The sequence below is a fragment of the Opisthocomus hoazin genome, chromosome 32, assembly GCF_030867145.1.
Source record: "Opisthocomus hoazin isolate bOpiHoa1 chromosome 32, bOpiHoa1.hap1, whole genome shotgun sequence".
NCBI lineage: Eukaryota > Metazoa > Chordata > Aves > Opisthocomiformes > Opisthocomidae > Opisthocomus > Opisthocomus hoazin.
The window spans coordinates 3440881-3460101 of NC_134445.1; the positions used below are offsets into that span (position 1 = coordinate 3440881).

The 19221-nt window shown below is 55.1% G+C and overlaps 2 protein-coding genes across 2 annotated transcripts in view; one reads left to right on the top strand and one right to left on the bottom strand.

Annotated features, from left to right (window-relative positions):
* Positions 1 to 1705: 1705 nt before the first annotated feature.
* TMT1A (thiol methyltransferase 1A) lies at positions 1706 to 3996 on the bottom strand. The gene is made up of 2 exons (XM_009931403.2): positions 3205 to 3996; positions 1706 to 2079 (listed from the first exon to the last, which is right to left on the bottom strand). Exons 1-2 carry the CDS (start codon positions 3706 to 3708, stop codon positions 1843 to 1845), a joined length of 741 nt encoding a protein of 246 aa, XP_009929705.2. The 5' UTR covers positions 3709 to 3996; the 3' UTR covers positions 1706 to 1842.
* An 8580-nt stretch (positions 3997 to 12576) lies between these two features.
* Positions 12577 to 19221, top strand: part of SCN8A (sodium voltage-gated channel alpha subunit 8) — a 63912-nt gene continuing 57267 nt past the window's right edge. The window contains exon 1 of the mRNA XM_075445781.1: positions 12577 to 12681. The gene's annotated coding sequence lies outside the window, so the exon portion shown is untranslated. The remainder of the gene's footprint in view (positions 12682 to 19221) is intronic.

Sequence of the window (19221 nt, forward strand, 5' to 3'; positions counted from 1 at the left end):
TTCAGAGGCATTTCGAAGGTCCCCTCTCAGCCTTCTCTTCTCCAGGCTGAACAAGCCCAGCTCCCTCAGCCTCTCCTCGTAGCAGAGATGCTCCCGTCCCCTCCTCATCCTCGTAGCCCTGCGCTGGACTCTCTCCAGTAGCTTCTCATCTTTCTTGACCTGGGGAGCCCAGCACTGGACCCAGCACTGCAGATGGGGCCTCCCCAGGGCAGAGCAGAGGGGGAGGAGAACCTCCCTCGCCCTGCTGCCCACACTCCTCCTCATGCACCCCAGGATCCCGTTGGCCTTCTGGGCACCCAGGGCACGCTGCTGGCTCAGGGTCACCCTGTCGTCCCCCAGCACTCCCAGTCCCTCTCCGCAGAGCTGCTCTCCAGCAGGTCCGCCCCAGCCTGTGCTGGTGCCTGGGGTTGTTCCTCCCCCGGTGCAGGACCCTGCATTTGCCTTTGTTGAACCTCATCAGGTTCCTCTCTGCCCAACTCTCCAGCCTGGCCAGGTCACGCTGAAAGCCCCGCCGCCATCCTCCCGTCGAGGGCACAAAATGGCGGCGGGCGCGGCGCGCGGGGGACGCTGCCGACGGCGCCTGAGGCGGCAGCGCCTGTGAGAGAACTTTCCCGAGAGCGCGGTGGGGAAGGCGAAAGTTTTATTGCTCTGGTGACGGGCGGCGTTCGGAGCGGTGACCGCGCAGGGCCCGGCGGGCAGCGCGGTGACCGGGAGGCTGCCGTTAGCGTGGTGCGGAGAGGCAGGGTGCCTGCCCACCCTCCCCCTCGCACCCCGCCACGCAGTCGATGTTCAGCGGCTGGGTGAAGCTGAGGCGTGAAGGGCGTCCATCCCACCGCTCCTTCTCTGAGGCGGGAGCGGCTGCGGCCGAGCGTGGGGAGAGGGTTGAGCCCGATGCTGGTGACAGCGAAGGAAAAAGAGTTAAAAGTTACTTGAGCTTCCTAATTAAGCAGCTCTGTGTGACCCACGGAGGAGCAGCCGGCCTTGGCCGTGTCGAAACCTTAAAGAAGAACAGCACAGAGAGCCCCAAGGTATGAGCAGCTGTAAATCTCTGCCGGGCTGCTGGCTCAGATACACCTACGTGAACCTGGAGCAGAGTCAAGAGCGGAGCGTCGCCGGTAGCTACCTTAGATTAATGAGAGTACTAAAAATCACGCCCCTAGGAGGAGGCTTTATATTTAAATATAAGCCCACCCTCATATAATGAGCTGGGCCAAAACTGGGACTGGCAGGAACGAGTTTTTGTACAAAGTGACCAACCAACCGCTTCAGTGTTGTTTCTTCTTTGTCACTGTTTTGTCTAATTTGTCATTTCTGAGGGGTGTGCTGGCTGCTGTGAAGAGCCTGGCACCCTCGTCTGCGGACCAGCAATAAAGACAAATATCCCTATTCAGTGTGTCGATTGAGTCCCGCACACGGGGTGAAAAACCCTGATTTTGGGACAACAGCTCCCCGACCGGAGGCTGCCCGGCTGCTTCCCCCCGCGGGGAACGCCTGGAGGAATCCCTGCCCAGCGTTAAGCAGACATAGGCAGGAGTTCCTTCGAGTTAATTTTTGCTTGGTTTTTCATCCTGGCAGCTGGGCTGTTCTGCATTCTCCTGCAGCTTCCCCCTGGGACCCTCCACGGGCTGTGCTGGGGTCCGGTGAGGCACGGTCAGCAGCACAAGGGCTTCAAAGATGTTCAGAAAACAGACCCTCACTTCCCATGTGATGCTTGAATCAGAAATTTTAATTAAAGTCCTTCATGTTGCCCAGATTCGGATGTCTGGATTAGCCTATGCCACGTAGATTATGTCAAGGAATTTCTGAAGGGGTAGGGGGAAAGGCCCGGCAGGGCGACGCGAGTTACTTCACGGCGTACCCGATGATGTGAGGCTGAATGGGCGTCCAGGGCAGTGGTACGCTGATGTGTTGTAATTTCAGCTCCGAGAAGCTGGCCTGTTCGAGATTCTTCCAGATCTCTCTCGTTAGGCAGCATCCAGCAAAGACGAGTTTCCAAGTCGGATAGCAGACCTGCTGCCAAAAATACCTCCAGCTGGAACGATCAGCGGCCACGTGCTCTAAGAAATAGAAAACGCCTCCCTGGGAAAAACAAAGTCGTCTTACAGAGAGCCGCAGCAGGCGCTGGGATCATGCTGAACCTCTCCCTCCATCCCACCTCCTCTCAAACACAAACCACGCTCACCCGTCAGGATTCTCCCAGCCCTTCCCTGCCTGCTTTTTGCTTTTGTGGGTTGGAATTAATGTAAGCAGGAAACTCGCAGAGATTCAAAATGCCTATTCAAAAAGCGTGAAGGATGTACTTATTTGATCCCTCTTTCATTATAGTAATAATTTGTTGTCTTTTTGTTTCAATTACAGTTGTTAGCATGTCATTTTTTCCCAAGGAAACTAAGAGAAATGTATAAATCCTACTCAAACTCGTCAGTTTTTGACAACCCAGAGGACTGTCTTGAAAATGCCATTTTGAAGGCTGAAAGTCAATTGCAGAAATACCTCAACAAACGAGCTTTTTTTAATCTTTAGCTTGGTTGGTACACTACAGGGAATGAAGGCATTTAGTGCGGCTGGTTCAGTCATACGGGTAGAGCAGCCCCACTTCCAAGAGGCCGAAGCAATTTATTTAAAATGCAGACTTTGATCCTTGATCAGCGAGCTTCCCACCCAAAGAAAATCTGGTGCATGTAGGGAGGGGCAACCCCACAGGAACTGGTTCTGCTTTAAGCCATACACCGTGACTCTTCCCTCTGAGGGTGACGGAGCCCTGGCCCAGGCTGCCCAGGGAGGCTGTGGAGTCTCCTTCTCTGGAGATATTCAAGACCCGCCTGGACAAGGTCCTGTGCAGCCTGCTGTAGGTGACCCTGCTTCGGCAGGAGGGTTGGACTAGATGACCCACAGAGGTCCCTTCCAACCCCTACTATTCTGTGATTCTGTGATTCTGTGACTCCTTCCAAAACCAGTGCCGGTTCTAAGTCAGCAGAGGGTTACTTTGAGGCTTTTACTTTCACGCCCAGGACAGACTGACTGACCAGTACGTTGCTACTGCTTTGCACCATTTAGCAGTGCAGCGCGGTTGTAGGGAAATAAAACTGGGTCTGGTTTGTAAGCTCAAAACCAAATTTTTTTTTCCTTTTCCTTTTCTTTTGGTGCAGTGCCTTTGGAATAGACGATAAAGGTAACAACAAAACTTTTTATTCGGCTACTCACTGGTCTGAGCACTCGCAGGACTTCCTTCAGGGTGCCGTTCACGTTGCTCACGGAGCAGAGGACCAAGGTGCAGACGACGGCATCCACAGACCCGCTGGGCACCTGGCGCAGGTCTTCTCCTGCCGCTACGAGGAAACGCTCGTAGTGGATGTGCTGGTTCTTTTTCATACTTCTTGAAAGGCCTTGCTGGAAGTTGGGGTTTATGTCGGTGCATGTGACTTTGCAGCCGGGTGGGTAGAACTGGAAGTTAGTGCCGCAGCCGGTCCCGATCTCCAGCAGCTTCAGCTCTCCCGAGGGGCCCGTGAAGTCAGGGAGATTACGAAATAGCTCCTGCTTCTGCTTTTTTGTTTTCTTTTCGAGAACCGCTGCAAGCTTCTCTAAGAAGAGAGGAAAAAAGATCTTCTTACAGAAAGGCTCCCATATGCCCAGGAACGACAGCAGGTAGATGGGCATGGCAAGCAGCGCGAGGCAGGCACGGAGGAGGAGAACGCTGGCCGCCGTCATTTCCAGCGTGGGGCAGAGGATCCGCGCTGAGCAAAACTAGTTCTTGCACGTGCCAGAGCCCTCGGAGTTCAGAGCTGCATGCGTGTACTTGCCGTGTTCCTCTTCAAGTGTGTTCAGCTCCTCAGCCCGATCCAGTAGTCTTTTCTCCAAAGCTGATTTTCAAGTCCGCTCACAGGCAAGGAAGGGAGAAACAGGGCTGCATACCAAACAGTCACTGTAGCGTCCCAGCTCGGCAGAAGAGGAACTGCCAGTCTGTTACGTAAACTGGATAAACTGGGCAGTACAACTTTGTATGTAGCCACTGGCAAAATGTCATAAAGTGCCCTAATTTGGTGTTGAGCAGTTTCAGGTTACAGGGCGTCTCTCTTAGAGCAACCCTGTGTTGTCTGGAAGGAAATCTGTCTGAACTCTGGATTTGCTGCAGGCGTTTCATTAGGAGTTTGATTAACATTTGAGAGTTAATTGACCAGCCCGTTGTAAGTAGCTGGATGAGCTGAGCAGCTACTTGCTCTGTGCCCTCTCTGCAACAGCAGTTTTCAGCCTTTCCACTTTGTGAACACCTAAAACACCTTGGCGTGCACGTATGGGCTCCTTTGCAGTGAACGAGCTTGCTTTTCTTCGTTAGCTTTCAGACCTTTGGTGGGAATCGTGGAACAGAGATAAAGCAATTTATTAATCCAAGAGTCGCTGTGTACAGTACATGGCTTGGGTTTATTCACTTCCGAAGTTCCACAGTGAATGGTCCGTTCTCTGCCAAACGCATTTCTGTGAAACTTCTTCAGCTTTGCGGTCGCCGCTGCTTCTGCGAAGGGCTCGGCAGCAGTGCAGGGCAGCCGCTGGCGCTTCGTTGCTCTGCTCCCAGTGAGCCGAGTCTGGGGAAGGGAGGGCTGAAGGGCCCTGCTGAAGGCAGTTCTGCTGTGAATGGCGTTGGAGAGTCTGGGTTTTCGGTTGGGGGATAGGGTAGTCGCGTGGTCTGATGAGTTACCTCCTCCCTCTAGTGGTAATAAAGCAAAGGTAAAATCCAGCTTCGTTATTAGACTGCTTCATTAACGAACTCTGTTGCTGTACCTTCATACCTCCGCTTTGTGGCAACTCCATTAGAGAAACAAATTTGAACAAGGGGAATTACTTCCCGTGTAGACCAGTTGGATGTGTACGGAGCACAAAATAGAGACTTTAATACATTATTTCCTTATGATCTCTACCAGGTTTTAATTGCTTGCTGCTGTATTGCAGGAAACCCTAGAAAAGGTTAAAGAGTGGCCAAAAGAGCAGCACCTTCTGTTGGTGTCCTACAGGAGTTTCAGTGGAAAACATTTCTGATGAAACTCCAGGCTTTTAAGAGAGACCCCTTTAAGGTGTGAGCTGGATTGGAGGGAGAGTAGAAAATAAAGAATTTAAGCGTAGGTAAAACACATTAGTAAAGTGTGACCAAAGGGCTCTAAGGACCTGGCTAATGTAGTAACAGCATTTTACAGTGGAGATGAGATTTCTGCCATCTGACTTAACAAATGCCAATTTTCTCCCCGTGTTTTTCTCCCAAAACAAGAGAAATTCTGTTTTTTTGCTTTGTATGTGGCTGTTTCAAGTTAAATCTGTGCTGATAGCGTTAGCGTCTAACGGCCGGTGAGAACTGTGCCTGGTGAGCTGGTGCTGTAACGAGCACTTCCCTGAATAAACCACCGTCCTTTCAGGGAGGACTGTACTGGCACGGGCAGTGGAACGCCTGCTCGTAAATGTATTTCATAATGGGAAGACTGAAATGAAAACTCTCGGACCGATGCCGTATCTATTATGCATGTGTCCTGTGTTGGAAACGTTAGAGGTTGGGGATTATTCTCCGCCCTTAGAAAACTGTTAATCCTGTGTAGTGCCTTGCAGGCATCTTCTGTTCCCTTTCCTCCCTCTCCCCTTTCCCAACTCTCTGAGACGCCGACTCCTCCTTTATTCCGTATTGGGCTGAAATGTGTTGTCTGGACTTCATTCTCGTTCGCCCGGTCCCTGTGCAGCAGCCCTGTTGCAGAGCTCTATCCAGAAAGAATCCAAATGGAAGAGCGTGGTTCCCCGTTTGAACAAGCTGTGGACGCTCAGGAGGTTTTCCATAGTTTTATTCTGGATAGCCAGCTGCTGTATATGGGCTGACCGTAGGAGTGAAAAACCTTCTAGAAAGCATGAAAGGAGTCCTGAAGGGAGGTGCTGTGTCCTGCAGTGCTCGTGGTCATTTATTTTCACAGGATCACAGAATGGTTGGGCTTGGCAGGGACCCCTGGGGATCCACCAGCCCAACCCCCTGCCCAAGCAGGGTCACCCACAGCAGGGGGCACAGCACCGCGGCCAGGCGGGGCTGGAATATCTCCAGAGAAGGAGACTCCCCAGCCTCCCTGGGCAGCCTGGGCCAGGGCTCCGTCACCCTCAGAGGGAAGTTCTTCCTCGGGTTCAGCTGGAGCTTCCTCTGCTCCAGTTTGTGCCCGTTGCCCCTTGTCCTGTCGCTGGGCACCACTGCAAAGAGTCTGGCCCCGTCCTCCTGACCCCCACCCTGCAGATATTTAGAGGCATTTCGAAGGTCCCCTCTCAGCCTTCTCTTCTCCAGGCTGAACAAGCCCAGCTCCCTCAGCCTCTCCTCGTAGGAGAGATGCTCCAGTCCCTCCTCATCCTCGCAGACCTCTGCTGGACTCTCTCCAGTAGCTCCTCATCTTTCTTGACCTGGGAAGCCCAGCACTGGACACAGCACTGCAGATGGGGCCTCCCCAGGGCAGAGTAGAGGGGGAGGAGAACCCCCCTGGACCTGCTGCCCACACTCCTCCTCATGCACCCCAGGATCCCATTGGCCTTCTTGGCACCCAGGGCACGCTGCTGGCTCATGGTCACCCTGTCGTCCCCCAGCACTCCCAGTCCCTCTCCGCAGAGCTGCTCTCCAGCAGGTCCGCCCCAGCCTGTACTGGTGCCTGGGGTTGTTCCTCCCCAGGTGCAGGACCCTGCCCTTGCCCTTGTTGAACCTCAACAGGTTGCTCTGCTCCCAACTCTTCAGCACTCTTTACCACATACCTAATGAGATGAGGACTAGTAGGAGTCGGTAAGGTGTGACACGAATGCTCCACAAATTCAGTTCTGAGAAATCAGTTTTCTCCGGCTCCTTCTGTGTCTCTCTGCTCAAGGAGCACTCGTCTCCAAAATACCTCCAGCCTGGGTCACAGACCTTTTGCCAAAAGTGGTTCCAACTGGAACGATCTGCAGCCACGTGCTCCAAGAAATAGAAAGCTCCACCCTGGAAAAGTGCCATTAAAAAAAAAAAAATTAAAAGGATTTAGGGCTGTTTACCTCTGTATGTAGAATTTTAGCTTTTACATATTGGTAAACATGCTGCCTTCTATCACCTCTCTGAAGACCAGCCTCCTTCCCTAGATATTAGGCGTGCCAGATCCATGGTTGGTTTGAACGGCGCAGTCTCTAAAAGCGCCTCCCGCCCAGTTTTCGAGGAAGATGGTGGTTATGGCTGGACGACTCCGCGCTTACCGACAGGCGCAGTTTAGGACGGCACAAGAGGTCTGACGGCAGGGACTGCCGCCGCCGGGTTTTTCTCTCTGCTTGGATGATCTTGGACAAGCTGCTTGCACTTCCTTGTGCTTCAGTTTTTCTCATCTGAGAAATGTGAATAAAGAGTTTGCTGACCTGCAAGGAAAAGAGTTTATTTCTTAGTGTTTATAAAATGTGAGACAGCTTTTGCAAGCAGAAATCTCGTGTCCCAGGGCGCGATGCTACAGCCGGTGTAAGTAGAGCATAATAGTTCCATCATTCTCAGTCTTGTGCACCCTATCAATGTTTAATTGTATCTTTGACCACATCTGTTCAATGCCTTTCTGCATTTATAAATAACAGATAAAAAGCAAATCTAATATTGGAAGGAAAGCTTTCCTGTAAAACCTGTTCAGTGGGGCCAGACAGAGGAGCCGAGGGCTCAGAGCTGAAGTTTCCTTCCTCTTCTCGGTGGAGCGCATTGGGTAAGAGCTTATTCCCTCTTCCCTAGTTCAGCGTCAGAAGAGCGTACAGGATTGCCTGGAGGAATTCGTGAGGTTTTCAGCCACGTGCCGGGCTGAACTCTCATTTACACGCAGGGGCTCTGGCCAGTCACGCAGATTCAGCTCACCTTCTGGCTAGGATCTGCGGCAAGTTTAATTTACACCTTTCCCCAGGTATTCCAACTGGAGAAAAAAGCATTGGAGGAGTGGAATGTGAATGTGGTGTTTTACAGGGTCAGATTATAACGAAAATACCTGCTTTAGGTACACAAGTTTTAAAGGGAAGAGAGAGAATCGCTAGAGTGTATACACAGCAACCCTGAACTGAAATTGTTAATAATTTACCCGTGTTACAACGCATGTCGCTGCGTGCTTCCCTCCCCATGTTGCACCATCGTACTGCGGGAATTCTGCTTATCCAACACTGCTCTGCTTCTGCTCCTCCTAGCTCCCAGGACCTCCTGACTTGGTTTTTGTGGGGAGTTTTGGTTTTTTCCTGCTTTTTCTTTCTGCAGCAGCTTTGGCCTTGGTATTTTTGCAGGTTGCCCAGCTGCAAGTGCAGGAGCCAGGCTGCCCAGAGTGAGTAGCTGTCTCCTGCTTGCCCGGGCAATGGGCACCACCTTGCAGGTCCTGCAGAGCTTCTGCGTGCGCGGCAGCACACCGGTCGTGCTGAGGAGGGAGAGGGGAAGCAGGTTGAGCTGGTTCTTTCCTCTGCAGGTGAAGCAGCGCAAAAGAAAACTACCTGTGAGTGGTTAAGTGGGTACGATGGTTGATTTTAAACTCTTTCTTGGCAGGTGATTTGAGTTATCCTAAGTGTGGGTCAGTACACACAACTTGGCTTATCAAGACACAAATTGGCGTCCCTGTCTCCCTCGCGCTGCCCCAGTTTACCAGTCTGAGCACTCGCAAAGCTTCCGTCGGGATGTTCTTGGTGCTGGTCACGGAGCACAGCACCAAGGCGCACCGCACCGCGTCCGTGCTGCCCTCCAGTATGGGACGCAGATAGATCCTCGCCAGAAGCAACCACTGAATGTTGAAGCTTAAGGTGCCGGTTCTCCGAGAGGCTCTTGAGGAGGAACTTTCTGAAATTGGGATTAGGGTCAGTGCACATCACCCGGCAGCTGGGTGGATAGAACTGGTTTAGATTGGATATTAAGAAAAAACTCTTTACTGAAAGAGTTGTGAAGCCTTGGACCAGGCTGCCCAGGACAGTGGTGGAGTCCCCATCCCTGGAGAGGTTCAAAAACCGTGTGGATGTGGCACCTGGGGACATGGTTTAGCAGGCACGGTGGGGCTGGGGTGATGGTTGGACTGGGTGATCTTAGAGGGCTTTTCCAACCTTAGTGATTCTATGATTCTACCTGGAAATTGATGCCTGTGCCTGTGCCGATTTCCAGCAGCGTGAGCTGGCCTGAAGGGCCTGCAGATTCCCTAAAGTCACTGAGCAGCTCTTTTTTCTGCTTGTAGACCTTAGGGTTGTAGATGGGTGACGCCTTGGCCGTGATATACGGAAAGATTTTCTTACAGGAGTCCCATAAGCCCAGGCAGGCAAGTACCTGGATGGGCAAGAGGAGGAGCTGAGTGCATGGCAGGAGGAAGGAGACGAGCACCGTCCCCTGCCCCGTCCGCTGCTGCTGCGAGGGCTCTCTCTGAATCGGATGCGTCTGTCTGTCCGTCCGTCTGTCCCATCTGTCTCGCCGAGCACCCTCATAAAGCAGCAGTGCAGAACTGCTGGGAACATCTGACCGGGGAAGGAGAGCAGGAGCAAGCCGTGCCGAGCAGCCTGGCCCCACACAGCGAGCGCACAAGGCTGCGCTTGCTTGTGGGCGTGGAAGTTGTACGGAATTTATTGCCTGCAGGTAAAGGTTTAACTGGATTGAATCCGAAAGCTCGGATCCTGCCTGCTTTGAGCCTGTTATCTGGGAGAAACCACTGTTCCACACCCCACCAGTGTTTTGCTTGTCGGTTTTGTGGCTGCTGTGTCATCACACCTCGGAGTGGCTGGGACACGGTGTGCGGTGCAGCTCACCATGCCTCCCGCCTCCCCCAGCAGCCTGCAGGTTTCAGCTACTGGCTCATCTTACAGGCGATACAGAGCTTGCTGAAGAACACCGTACGCTTGGGTAACGAGAGAACTGCACCTGCGATACAGGAGAAATCTTTTAGACCATACAGCAACCTCTCTGGCTATCCCCATGTAACAAGCTGTTTAAATTCCACGCTCATTCCAGCTGCTCAACTTTGTTCAGCTTCCGCTGCCTTGGACGGTGGCTGCTATGGCGAAGGTGCCCGGTCCCCTGGTCGGTGTTCGGAAGCACAGGCGCCCTGTACGCTTCGCAGAGGCGTGTATCCGAGATATCCCTGTCCACCAAGCCTGGGAACTGAGGAGGCAATTCAGAGGTCACCCCGCCGAGGGTGAAGGGAGCAGTGAGGGCGGTGATAGAATCAGGAAAAGGCAGTATTCTTATCAAGCAATTTTTTTTTCTTTTTTTTTTGTACTGAGCAGCTGTGTGCTGCTTAAAGAGACAGCACGGTGCCAGGCAGTTCTTGTTCAGACCAAGAATTATAAAATTATCTTAGTTCTGTTGCCTAAGTTCTGGGTAATTTTGTTCTCTTTTAACCTGAGACGGGGTTTTACATTTTTTGCTTAGCTTGTTCTGAGTCAAGCAGAACCATGAGCTAGAGTTGTAATATTTCTCTGCTTTACAAGGCAGCATCATTTTGGAAATACGTTTTTGCACTTTTTCTGAGGCTTCCCTTTCAACCTGGATGGGGACAGCGAAGCAGGTGGCTCTGCGGGCCGATCGGAAGGCTGGACGGGGCAGCCTGCGGAGCACAACGCGCTGTGAGGATTACGCTGAACTTCTGACCTGGGACAGAGCCTCTCCCAGGCTGTGCCAGCATCGCTCCGGTCAGTTAAGAACTTTTTTTTGTTTTCTTATCACTGTTCAACCTCGGAGGGCGTTGACCCATTTATTTCCTTAAGCTCCTTGCTTAAAGATACCTTACACAAACCCTACGAACACCCGTGGGGCCCCAGAGTGTCCTTGAAGTATTTCTGGTGCTCGGCCCGCCCCGAAGGGACCCGTGTGCCCCCGGTTCCCGGCAGCTCTGGGGTGCCCTAGTTGGAAGCCCGGGCGTGCTGCTGCGTTTCCACCCGGGGTCGGCTTGGCTTGCTGCCGCCCAGCCCCTTCGGCCAGCGCCGGCGGCTTTGCCGGGGCTTCCTGCATGCTTCAAGCTGCTGGCACCGTCAGCTGTGTAGAGAAGGAATTTTTTCCGACGTTACATGACTCAACTTTCCCGTTTAGATGCTTAAACGCTCTGTATTTGGGAGATGCTATCCTGTTTCTCGGCAGTTTGTTATCAGTGGATTTTTTTCCCCCCTGTGTTTCAGTGGTTTTGTTTCCACTTCTTTCACATCTGCTGGAAATTTAAGCCTTAGTGAGCGCCGAGCTGCCAGCCTGGACCGAACGTGTCTCAGAATCCGTAGCTTTCTGGAGCAGCTTATTTAACGTGTGTGTAAGTGCTTTTGATTAGTTGTGGCTTCAGATATCTACGTTTTTTAGGCTGCGTCTGCCCTGGCGTTACGCTCGGGTAGTCCCATAAAAGCCAGCGATGCGGAGTGGGGGCAGATTTAGTCCCCGTGTCCTTTCTAAAGCGAGATAAATGAGTTCTCCAGCGCAGCGCTGTGCCTGCTAGCTTGTCTGCTCAGCACACAGCTCCTAAAGCTCGGCTCGGAGGACAAAGATTTCAAATTCGGTGAAGAGGACATTTCTGCAAGGCGGATATTTATTTTTCCCCCTAAAACAGCGACATAACACAGTGTTTCAGGCTGTCCTTTCAGTGACATAGGCATAGCCATATCGAGAACAAAAACTATGTAACAATTAAAATTGATCCTAAAATTGCAGTCGTAAATTATAGGTGTAACATTATAGGCATAAATTCCATGTATGAAGGGGGAGATGTCTCTCTTAGATGAAGAGGGGTGACTGGGCTCACTTGGTAGTACTCACTACATTACTGGAAAAACCAGAATTCTGTAGAGATGATGGGGTTGGGGCTGAGGCCGCTATTTCAGAGTAGTTTTCCACCTCTTTGGGGAGCTCCACGGCTCCCTGAGCAACCTCGGAGCAGAACTCTCCTCGCCCGGGCGGCGATTAGCAGGGAGCAGCCAACCCCGCGCCCGGACCCGCCGGAGAGAGGGCACCGCGTTGCACCGTTCACGTCACTCGGGGGCTGGTTTATTCCCTTCGTAAGGCCTTGCTGCCGCCGGACGGTGCGGGGACGAGGTGCGGGAGCTCTCCTTGCCGGCGCGTGGCCGCTCGAGGTTCCCGCTCATCTGGAAAGCGTGAGGAATGGAAGCGGAAGGCCCAGGCCTGGCCTCGCCAGCCTTCCCCTCGCTCCGTGGGTGCCATCTCTCCCGCTCCCGCCCTGCGCCCGGTCCTGGCGGGACTCCCGCGCGGCTTGGCGAAGCCCACTCTGCCGGGACGGGGTGCGGGTGGCACTCGGGGCTCCGGTGGGCGCCCATCGCGGGGGTTTCCCGCTGTCTCGGGTGGGCGCGGTGGGGGGGCTGCCTCCGCGCTCCCTGCTCCCGGTCCCCGGCCGAGCAGCGCTGGGAGAACGCTCGGCTTAAGGCGACCTCGGGCAGCGCTACCCCTTCCCCTCCCCCTCCCCTCCGTGGGGAAGGGTCTCGCCCGCGGGCCGGGGGGGGGGGGGGCGTGGGGCTGCGGGGTTCCCGCTCCCGCGGCCGGGCGGAGTTTGGCGACGCTCCCTCAGCCGCCCCCTGGCGGCGGGCGGTGGCGGGGCAGGGGGCCGGCGCGCCGCCGGGGGGGGGGCGGGGGGGGGCAGCGCAGGCAGCGCACCAAGATGGCGACAACCGCAGTTCCTCCTGCAGCTCCCCCACCTCCGCAGTCCAGCAACGCCTTGCGGGAGACGCGCTAGGGCAGCGGCCACAGTAAGTGCCAGCCCCGGCGAGGGGACCCCGGCGGCTCCCAGGCTTCGCTCCCTGGGGGTTTCTGATTTTTTTTTTATTTTTTAAATTCTTCCCCCCCCCCCCCCCCCCCCCCCATCCTTTTCCCCTCAGCGGGCGGGGGCTTTGCCGCAGAGCGGTTTTCCGGCAGCGCTTGGCTGGCGTGGGGAGCGAGCTCCGGGGCAGTGGGGAGCCGGCCGGGGGGCAGGGGTACCCCCCCCCGCCCCAAATCCGCCCCTCTCGGGGAAGGGGGGGGGGGGGGCCCAGGCGCCTTTCCCCCCGCAGGAGAGTTCGCCCCGGTGGGTGCCGCTTCGCCCCGCACTCGGGGGAGGGGGGGGCCGGGGTGCCCCCGCTCCCCCCCGCAGCCAGCGCCGCCCTCCACGCCCCAGCAGCAGCCGGGGGAGGGGGGGTCCCCGCACCCCACCCCCCCCGAGAGGAGGGGGAACCTGTGTTCCCCTCCGTATCCCTTCCCCCCTCAGCCCTCGCTGCGGAGCTGGAGCATCCCCCACCCCCCCTTTTCTCCCACCCTTTGGCATCCTGAGACCCCTCTGCCGGGGGGGGAAGTTGGGGCACGGAGTTTTGGGGGGGGGGGGGATGCATGGGGCGGCTTGGAGATTCCAGCCTGACCCAGATGTTGGCATCAGGGTTTGCGCTCTTGCTTCCCTCCACCCCGCAGTTTTTGGGGGAATGGTGAGGGTTGATAGGTTTTATTTTATATATTTTTTTTCTGCCTGGGGACGGGGAATCGCACGTTCACACGCTTTTCCGATGAAAAAAATCTGGGTGTCTTCTTCCCATCCTCCCCCCTTGCCCGGTGCGAACCAGCTGAGGTGGGGGTGGGGAGGCTGGGAGCGATGCTCCCCGGCGGGAGCTGCGGGTGGAGGAGCCGAGGTCAGCTCGGGAAGTCTGCCGGGAAGGGGAGCGCACGCCGGGCCCGGCGCAGGGCTCGCCTGCTGGAGGCTGCGTCTGGCAGAGGGATCCCGGGCGCCCTGGGTTCCTGTCCCGTGCCGCGGGGCATCGGCGCGAGATCCGTCGGGACCCGGGGTCGGTTCGCGGGGCCCTGGTTGTGCTTCTGCGGTGGCGAAGGCGTGCGAGCCGGTCCTTGTCACGCTGCGGCGTCCCAGCCCCGGTGGGGACCCAGGACCCACATGTCCTCGTGTCACACGGGGGGAGACTCCATTAGGAGTGACGAGGGTGCTCTGGGGGTCCGGCTGCCCCCTCGCACTGGTACCTTTGGAGGCAAGAAGGGAGAAAGCATTACATCAGTGGTTTTCTCCCGGGTGATGGCCGGCAGTCCTGATTCGGAGGGAGAAGGCCTAGAAATATTCCTGCATAGGAGTGCTGATTTTTCCATCTTCGTGACGGACGCTCTTCCGAAAAGAGATGGCGGCACAGGGCGGGCAGGGTGCAGGGGGTAACCCCGCTGGCCTCGGCCTCGGCACGCGGCCTTCCAGGGCGAGCAGCGCTCGGGGGGCGAATTCCTCTCACCGTCGCGTGTTTTCCTGCGAGAACGTTGTACACGACGGCGCTGCCGGTAGAAGCCGGGTTGGCTCTGGTTGGCCGGGTGCTGAAGCAGACAGCTGCGGGGCCACCGGCACCGGGATGGGGACTGGCACTGGGGACCAGCACCGGGATGGCGACTGGCACTGGGGACCAGCACCGGGATGGCGACTGGCACTGGGCTCCGGCACTGGGATGGGGACTGGCACTGGGCTCCGGCACCGGGATGGTGACTGGCACTGGGCTCCAGCACTGGGATGGGGACTGGCACTGGGCTCCGGCACTGGGATGGGGACTGGCACTGGGCACCGGGATGGTGACTGGCACTGGGGACCAGCACCAGGATGGCGACTGGCACTGGGCTCCGGCACTGGGATGGGGACTGGCACTGGGCTCCAGCACCGGGATGGTGACTGGCACCGGGGACCAGCACCAGGATGGTGACTGGCACTGGGCTCTGGCACTGGGATGGTGACTGGCACCGGGGACCAGCACCAGGATGGTGACTGGCACTGGGCTCCGGCACCGGGATGGTGACTGGCACTGGGCTCTGGCACTGGGATGGTGACTGGCACCAGGGACCAGCACCGGGATGGTGACTGGCACTGGGCTCCGGCACCGGGATGGTGACTGGCACCGGGGACCAGCACAGGGAACTGCACCGGGAACGGTGGCCACTCCCCGCCCTCCCGGCCGCGGGGTCCCACCCGGGTGTCATCGCCACCCCTCGGGTCGCGGCGTTTCTCGGGGATGGGGTGCCGTTCCGTAAAGTTCGTGGAGCTGTTTGTAATCTGTCAACAGCCTCCGGGGCGGTGAAGCGACTGCGAGGGGTTGCTGCGTTTCAGAGCGACGAGCAGACGGGCAGGGCTCTCAGCAGCGTTTTCCGTGCGGGCGAGACGCAGGGCCGCTCGGTGCTTGGCGACCTGCTCTCCGTCTGCCGCGCGTTTAGGAAGTCCCCGCTCTTGGCTTCAGAGGTGGGTAAATAAAATGACGAACAACGTGGCTGAAGGGCTGCTCGGCCCTTTTTTACAGGTTTCAGCACTGCTACGGTGTCGTTCGGCCTGGGCTGGACTAGCTGACCCGCGGCGGTCCCGTCCGACCCCTGCCATTCCGCGAGGGGTTCTGGAGAGGACCTGGACCTGGTACAAATCAGTTAACCAGTTATATAAGCTCATACGTACGGCTTCTATCTAGATCACGGTAGAGATACTGTACATAAGTATAATTATGTGAATATTTGTGAACAGAGACGGAAAGCTGGGTTTCTTACAAACAGGAGGGAGAGTGATGGCGTGTTGCAAGAAATTCAGCAGGGATGTGGTTTCATTCTCTGTTGAAGGAGGGGAAATAAAATAGAAACAAAGTCAGCGCTGAGTGGAAATAAAGTAGCTGGAAAATCTAAATTGTGCTGTCATCTTCCTCCTTTTTGTTGCTAGGTCCGCATTCATCTGTGGGTTTGCTTGGCTTGTTCAGCATGCTTTTTCATTAAAATAAACCGATCTGGCTTTACAGATCAGTTGATCCTTGCTGTTTTTCAATGGCTGGAGAGGCGACTGGCCCCGGAGGCCGTAGGAGAGCCTGGGCATGCCGTCTGCACGCGGTCACCTGATTCCCATTCACTATCGACTGCCTTCCTCCCCACGCGCCTGCGACTGCCAGTGACAGCAGCAAACGCCCTGGAAGCAATCGTTTATCGTTGCGTTCAAAGAAATGGTTTGGATTCAAGAAGGTGCGGTAAAAAACCCAAAGGCCCTGGAGCTGAGAACAAGCATGCGGAGAATAATTTGCTCTCTGTGGTTTCTTAAATTGCATGTGGTGGCTGAAGTTCGTGGTAGCAGGGCAGAGAGAGCTTGTCGTCGTGGCGTGAATCTGTTGGTTTTCAGAAAGAACCAAATGCTCACGCTTTGCCCCATTTTGCCCTGTTAATCCACTCCTGGGTGGAGCGGGCGGTCGCTGAGCTGGGGACCGCGAGTGAAGAAGCGGTGGCTTGCTGCTGCGGAAGGATGTTAAAAATCCTCCTGGACGTGAGCTCAGGTTCGAGAGGGGCTTTTCACTTCACGTGGACTTCTCTGTCCTATGAAATAGTGTCTTTAAATACTGTTCCAAAGTTGGAGTAACTCCTGCCTCCCTGTTCCTGGGTTTTGTCCTCTAACAAAGTACTGTTCCTGCCTGAAGGAGCACATCGGCATAGGGGATATTTTAAGTAGAACGAGTTCCCGGCAGGGACCGGACTGTAGCAGAACTGTGAAACTCCTCTTTTCTGAAAACAGCCGTTTCAAAATGCAAACATCTTGCTGTCTGAGACCTAGAACCCCCATTCCATGCTACTCGTACCGCTCCTGTGCCAGCAGAAAGGCTTGAGGAGTTCAGAAATAAAGTAGTCCAAGCAGTTAATTCCAGGAGGATTTAAAAAAGCCAAACAAGCAGCGTGGTTTTTCACTGTTGCATAGCATAGAACACGTCATGGACGTTACGGGTAGCGGTCTTAAAGTTACGTGAATAAACCCGGCATTGCTAGAGAAGCAGGGAGCCAAAAATATTGAAAATGACCAGAAGCCATCTCCTTCCTCTCTTTTTCTCTTTGTATGTATGCTGTTACTTCTTTTTACTAGAATTCCCCGTATGAATTTTAAACCCAAATGCACCAGACATGCATGCAGTTATTAATTTCTGTACGTCTTGGCGTGCTGCGAAGCCGCTCAGCGCGGCTCCTCGGGGAGGAGGTGGTGCTTGCTCGGGAGCAGAAGCTCCCACAGCTTCTTGGGGCAAGCTGGGCAGTATCTAGCTCTCTTTGAGAGACTGAGATTGACTGAGATGATTTGAGGCCGTTGGGATGATGCTGCTGGCGTGGGGTTTTGAGGGAGGATACCTGAGAAACAGAGCAGTTGAAGCTCATCGCAAATAGCTTACGTATTTGTCGCTAGTGCTTCAGCTTACCTAAATTTCTTTTCGTGGCTAAGGGCATGCCCAGGCATAAACTGAATTGTTTCTATAACTGATGCTAGACGGGAATGTTTTTAGTCTGAAGACAAGAATAAGAGAAAGTTGCCTTTGGTTCCAGGCGTGTTGAATTCCCAGCAGTTCTGTGGAAATCTCGGAGGTATCAATGCGCAATAGCATTAAAAATCAGAGCGCCTCTGACGAGCCTGACTCTTAGCTAGAAGAGCCTGGCCTTACAGTTACGAAGGTGCAGAGCTGGGTACCTGATCCTTAGGCCTTTTGTGGATTTAATCAACTTTAACTGAAGTGAGGCGTAGGCCCTTCAGTGTGAGATGTGTTCACCTGAGTGGAGAAGTGCTCTCGAAACACGAGGTTGAACAACAAATGCTGCTACTCCAACGGCGTTTCCAGCAGGAGATGAACTTCTCATCAACTGTCTGGTGGAATCGGTAGGAGAATGGTAATGTTAAGATGACTAGGGATAGCTGGTGGAGATTTTTGTCTCATCAGATGTGATATGCATGGGGTGATTGAGTGTATGCATTGAGTGTACCCTCAGGAAGTTCGCTGATGACACAAAGCTGGGAGGAGGGGTGGACACCCTGGCAGGCTGTGCTGCCGTCCAACGAGACCTGGCCAGGCTGGAGAGTTGGGCAGAGAGGAACCTGATGAGGTTCAACAAGGGCAAGGGCAGGGTCCTGCACCTGGGGAGGAACCACCCCAGGCACCAGTACAGACTGGGGCGGACCTGCTGGAGAGCAGCTCTGTGGAGAGGGACTGGGAGTGCTGGGGGACGACAGGGTGACCATGAGCCAGCAGCGTGCCCTGGGTGCCAAGAAGGGCAATGGGATCCTGGGGTGCATCAAGAGGAGTGTGGGCAGCAGGTCCAGGGAGGTTCTCCTTCCCCTCTGCTCTGCCCTGCTGAGGCCCCATCTGCAGTGCTGGGTCCAGTGCTGGGCTCCCCAGGTCAAGAAAGATGAGGAGCTACTGGAGAGAGTCCAGCGCAGGGCTACGAGGATGGTGAGGGGACGGGAGCATCTCTCCTACGAGGAGAGGCTGAGGGAGCTGGGCTTGTTCAGCCTGGAGAAGAGAAGGCTGAGAGGGGACCTTCGAAATGCCTCTGAATATCTGCAGGGTGGGGGTCAGGAGGACGGGGCCAGACTCTTTCCAGTGGTGCCCAGCGACAGGACAAGGGGCAATGGGCACAAACTGGAGCAGAGGAAGCTTCAGCTGAACCCGAGGAAGAACTTCTTCCCTGTGAGGGTGACGGAGCCCTGGCCCAGGCTGCCCAGGGAGGCTGTGGAGTCTCCTTCTCTGGAGATATTCCAGCCCCGCCTGGCCGCGGTGCTGTGCCCCCTGCTCTGGGTGACCCTGCTTGGGCAGGGGGTTGGGCTGGGGGATCCCCAGGGGTCCCTTCCGACCCCCACCATGCTGGGATTCTGTGATTCTGTGATAAGGAAAGATGAAGGCAACGCAACTCAGGCAGCCCTGAGGAAGCGCCAGCCCTGCCTGGGTTCTGTTCCAGAACGTTGCAGAAGTTCTGAGATCTGTGTCTGTAAGAGCAGAGAACCAGAAGCGGGGTTGTTTATTCTCCTTCCTTTTGTGTTGGTACCATTCGTAATGACACCGTCTGCGTGCTCCACAACCTTCAACGAATTCCTGCAGAATTATTGTATAGCGTAGCCGTTACCTTGCTCCTATTTTGTGGGTCACTGATGGGCTGAATGAGCTGAGCAAGGAGCTGAATCTGGGTTAGTGTCTTAACCATTACACAACAACTGTTTTGGACAATTCTTTGTTCAGGAGTCAGGCTTGAAACAGGGGAAGCGCTGCCCTGCAGCTCGCCGAGTCCGTGTGAGACTCCAGGCTCCTCTGTGAGACTGGGGATGAATGCGAGTTGGCTTGGAGTAATGTCCGACGCAGGGAGCTGGAGGGCAGGGGTTAGCTACGTCTGGTTCTTGTAGCTCACTGGGGGATGTTCCAGAAGTCAGACTGCTACTGGTAGGGACTGGAAAAGCCTGCAGTACTAGATCTTCAGTTTCTCAGGTTTTTATTAAAGCATCTTTAGTTATTAATGTTCCCTAA

Excerpts from the sequence above, each read along its gene's own strand:
- TMT1A (XM_009931403.2), bottom strand. The coding sequence starts at position 3,708 with ATGACGGCGGCCAGCGTTCTCCTCCTCCGTGCCTGCCTCGCGCTGCTT. Across the intron at positions 2,080-3,204 it reads TCCTGCGAGTGCTCAGACCA|GGAGGCGTTTTCTATTTCTT; the intron begins GTGAGTAGCCGA and ends TGTTTTTCCCAG.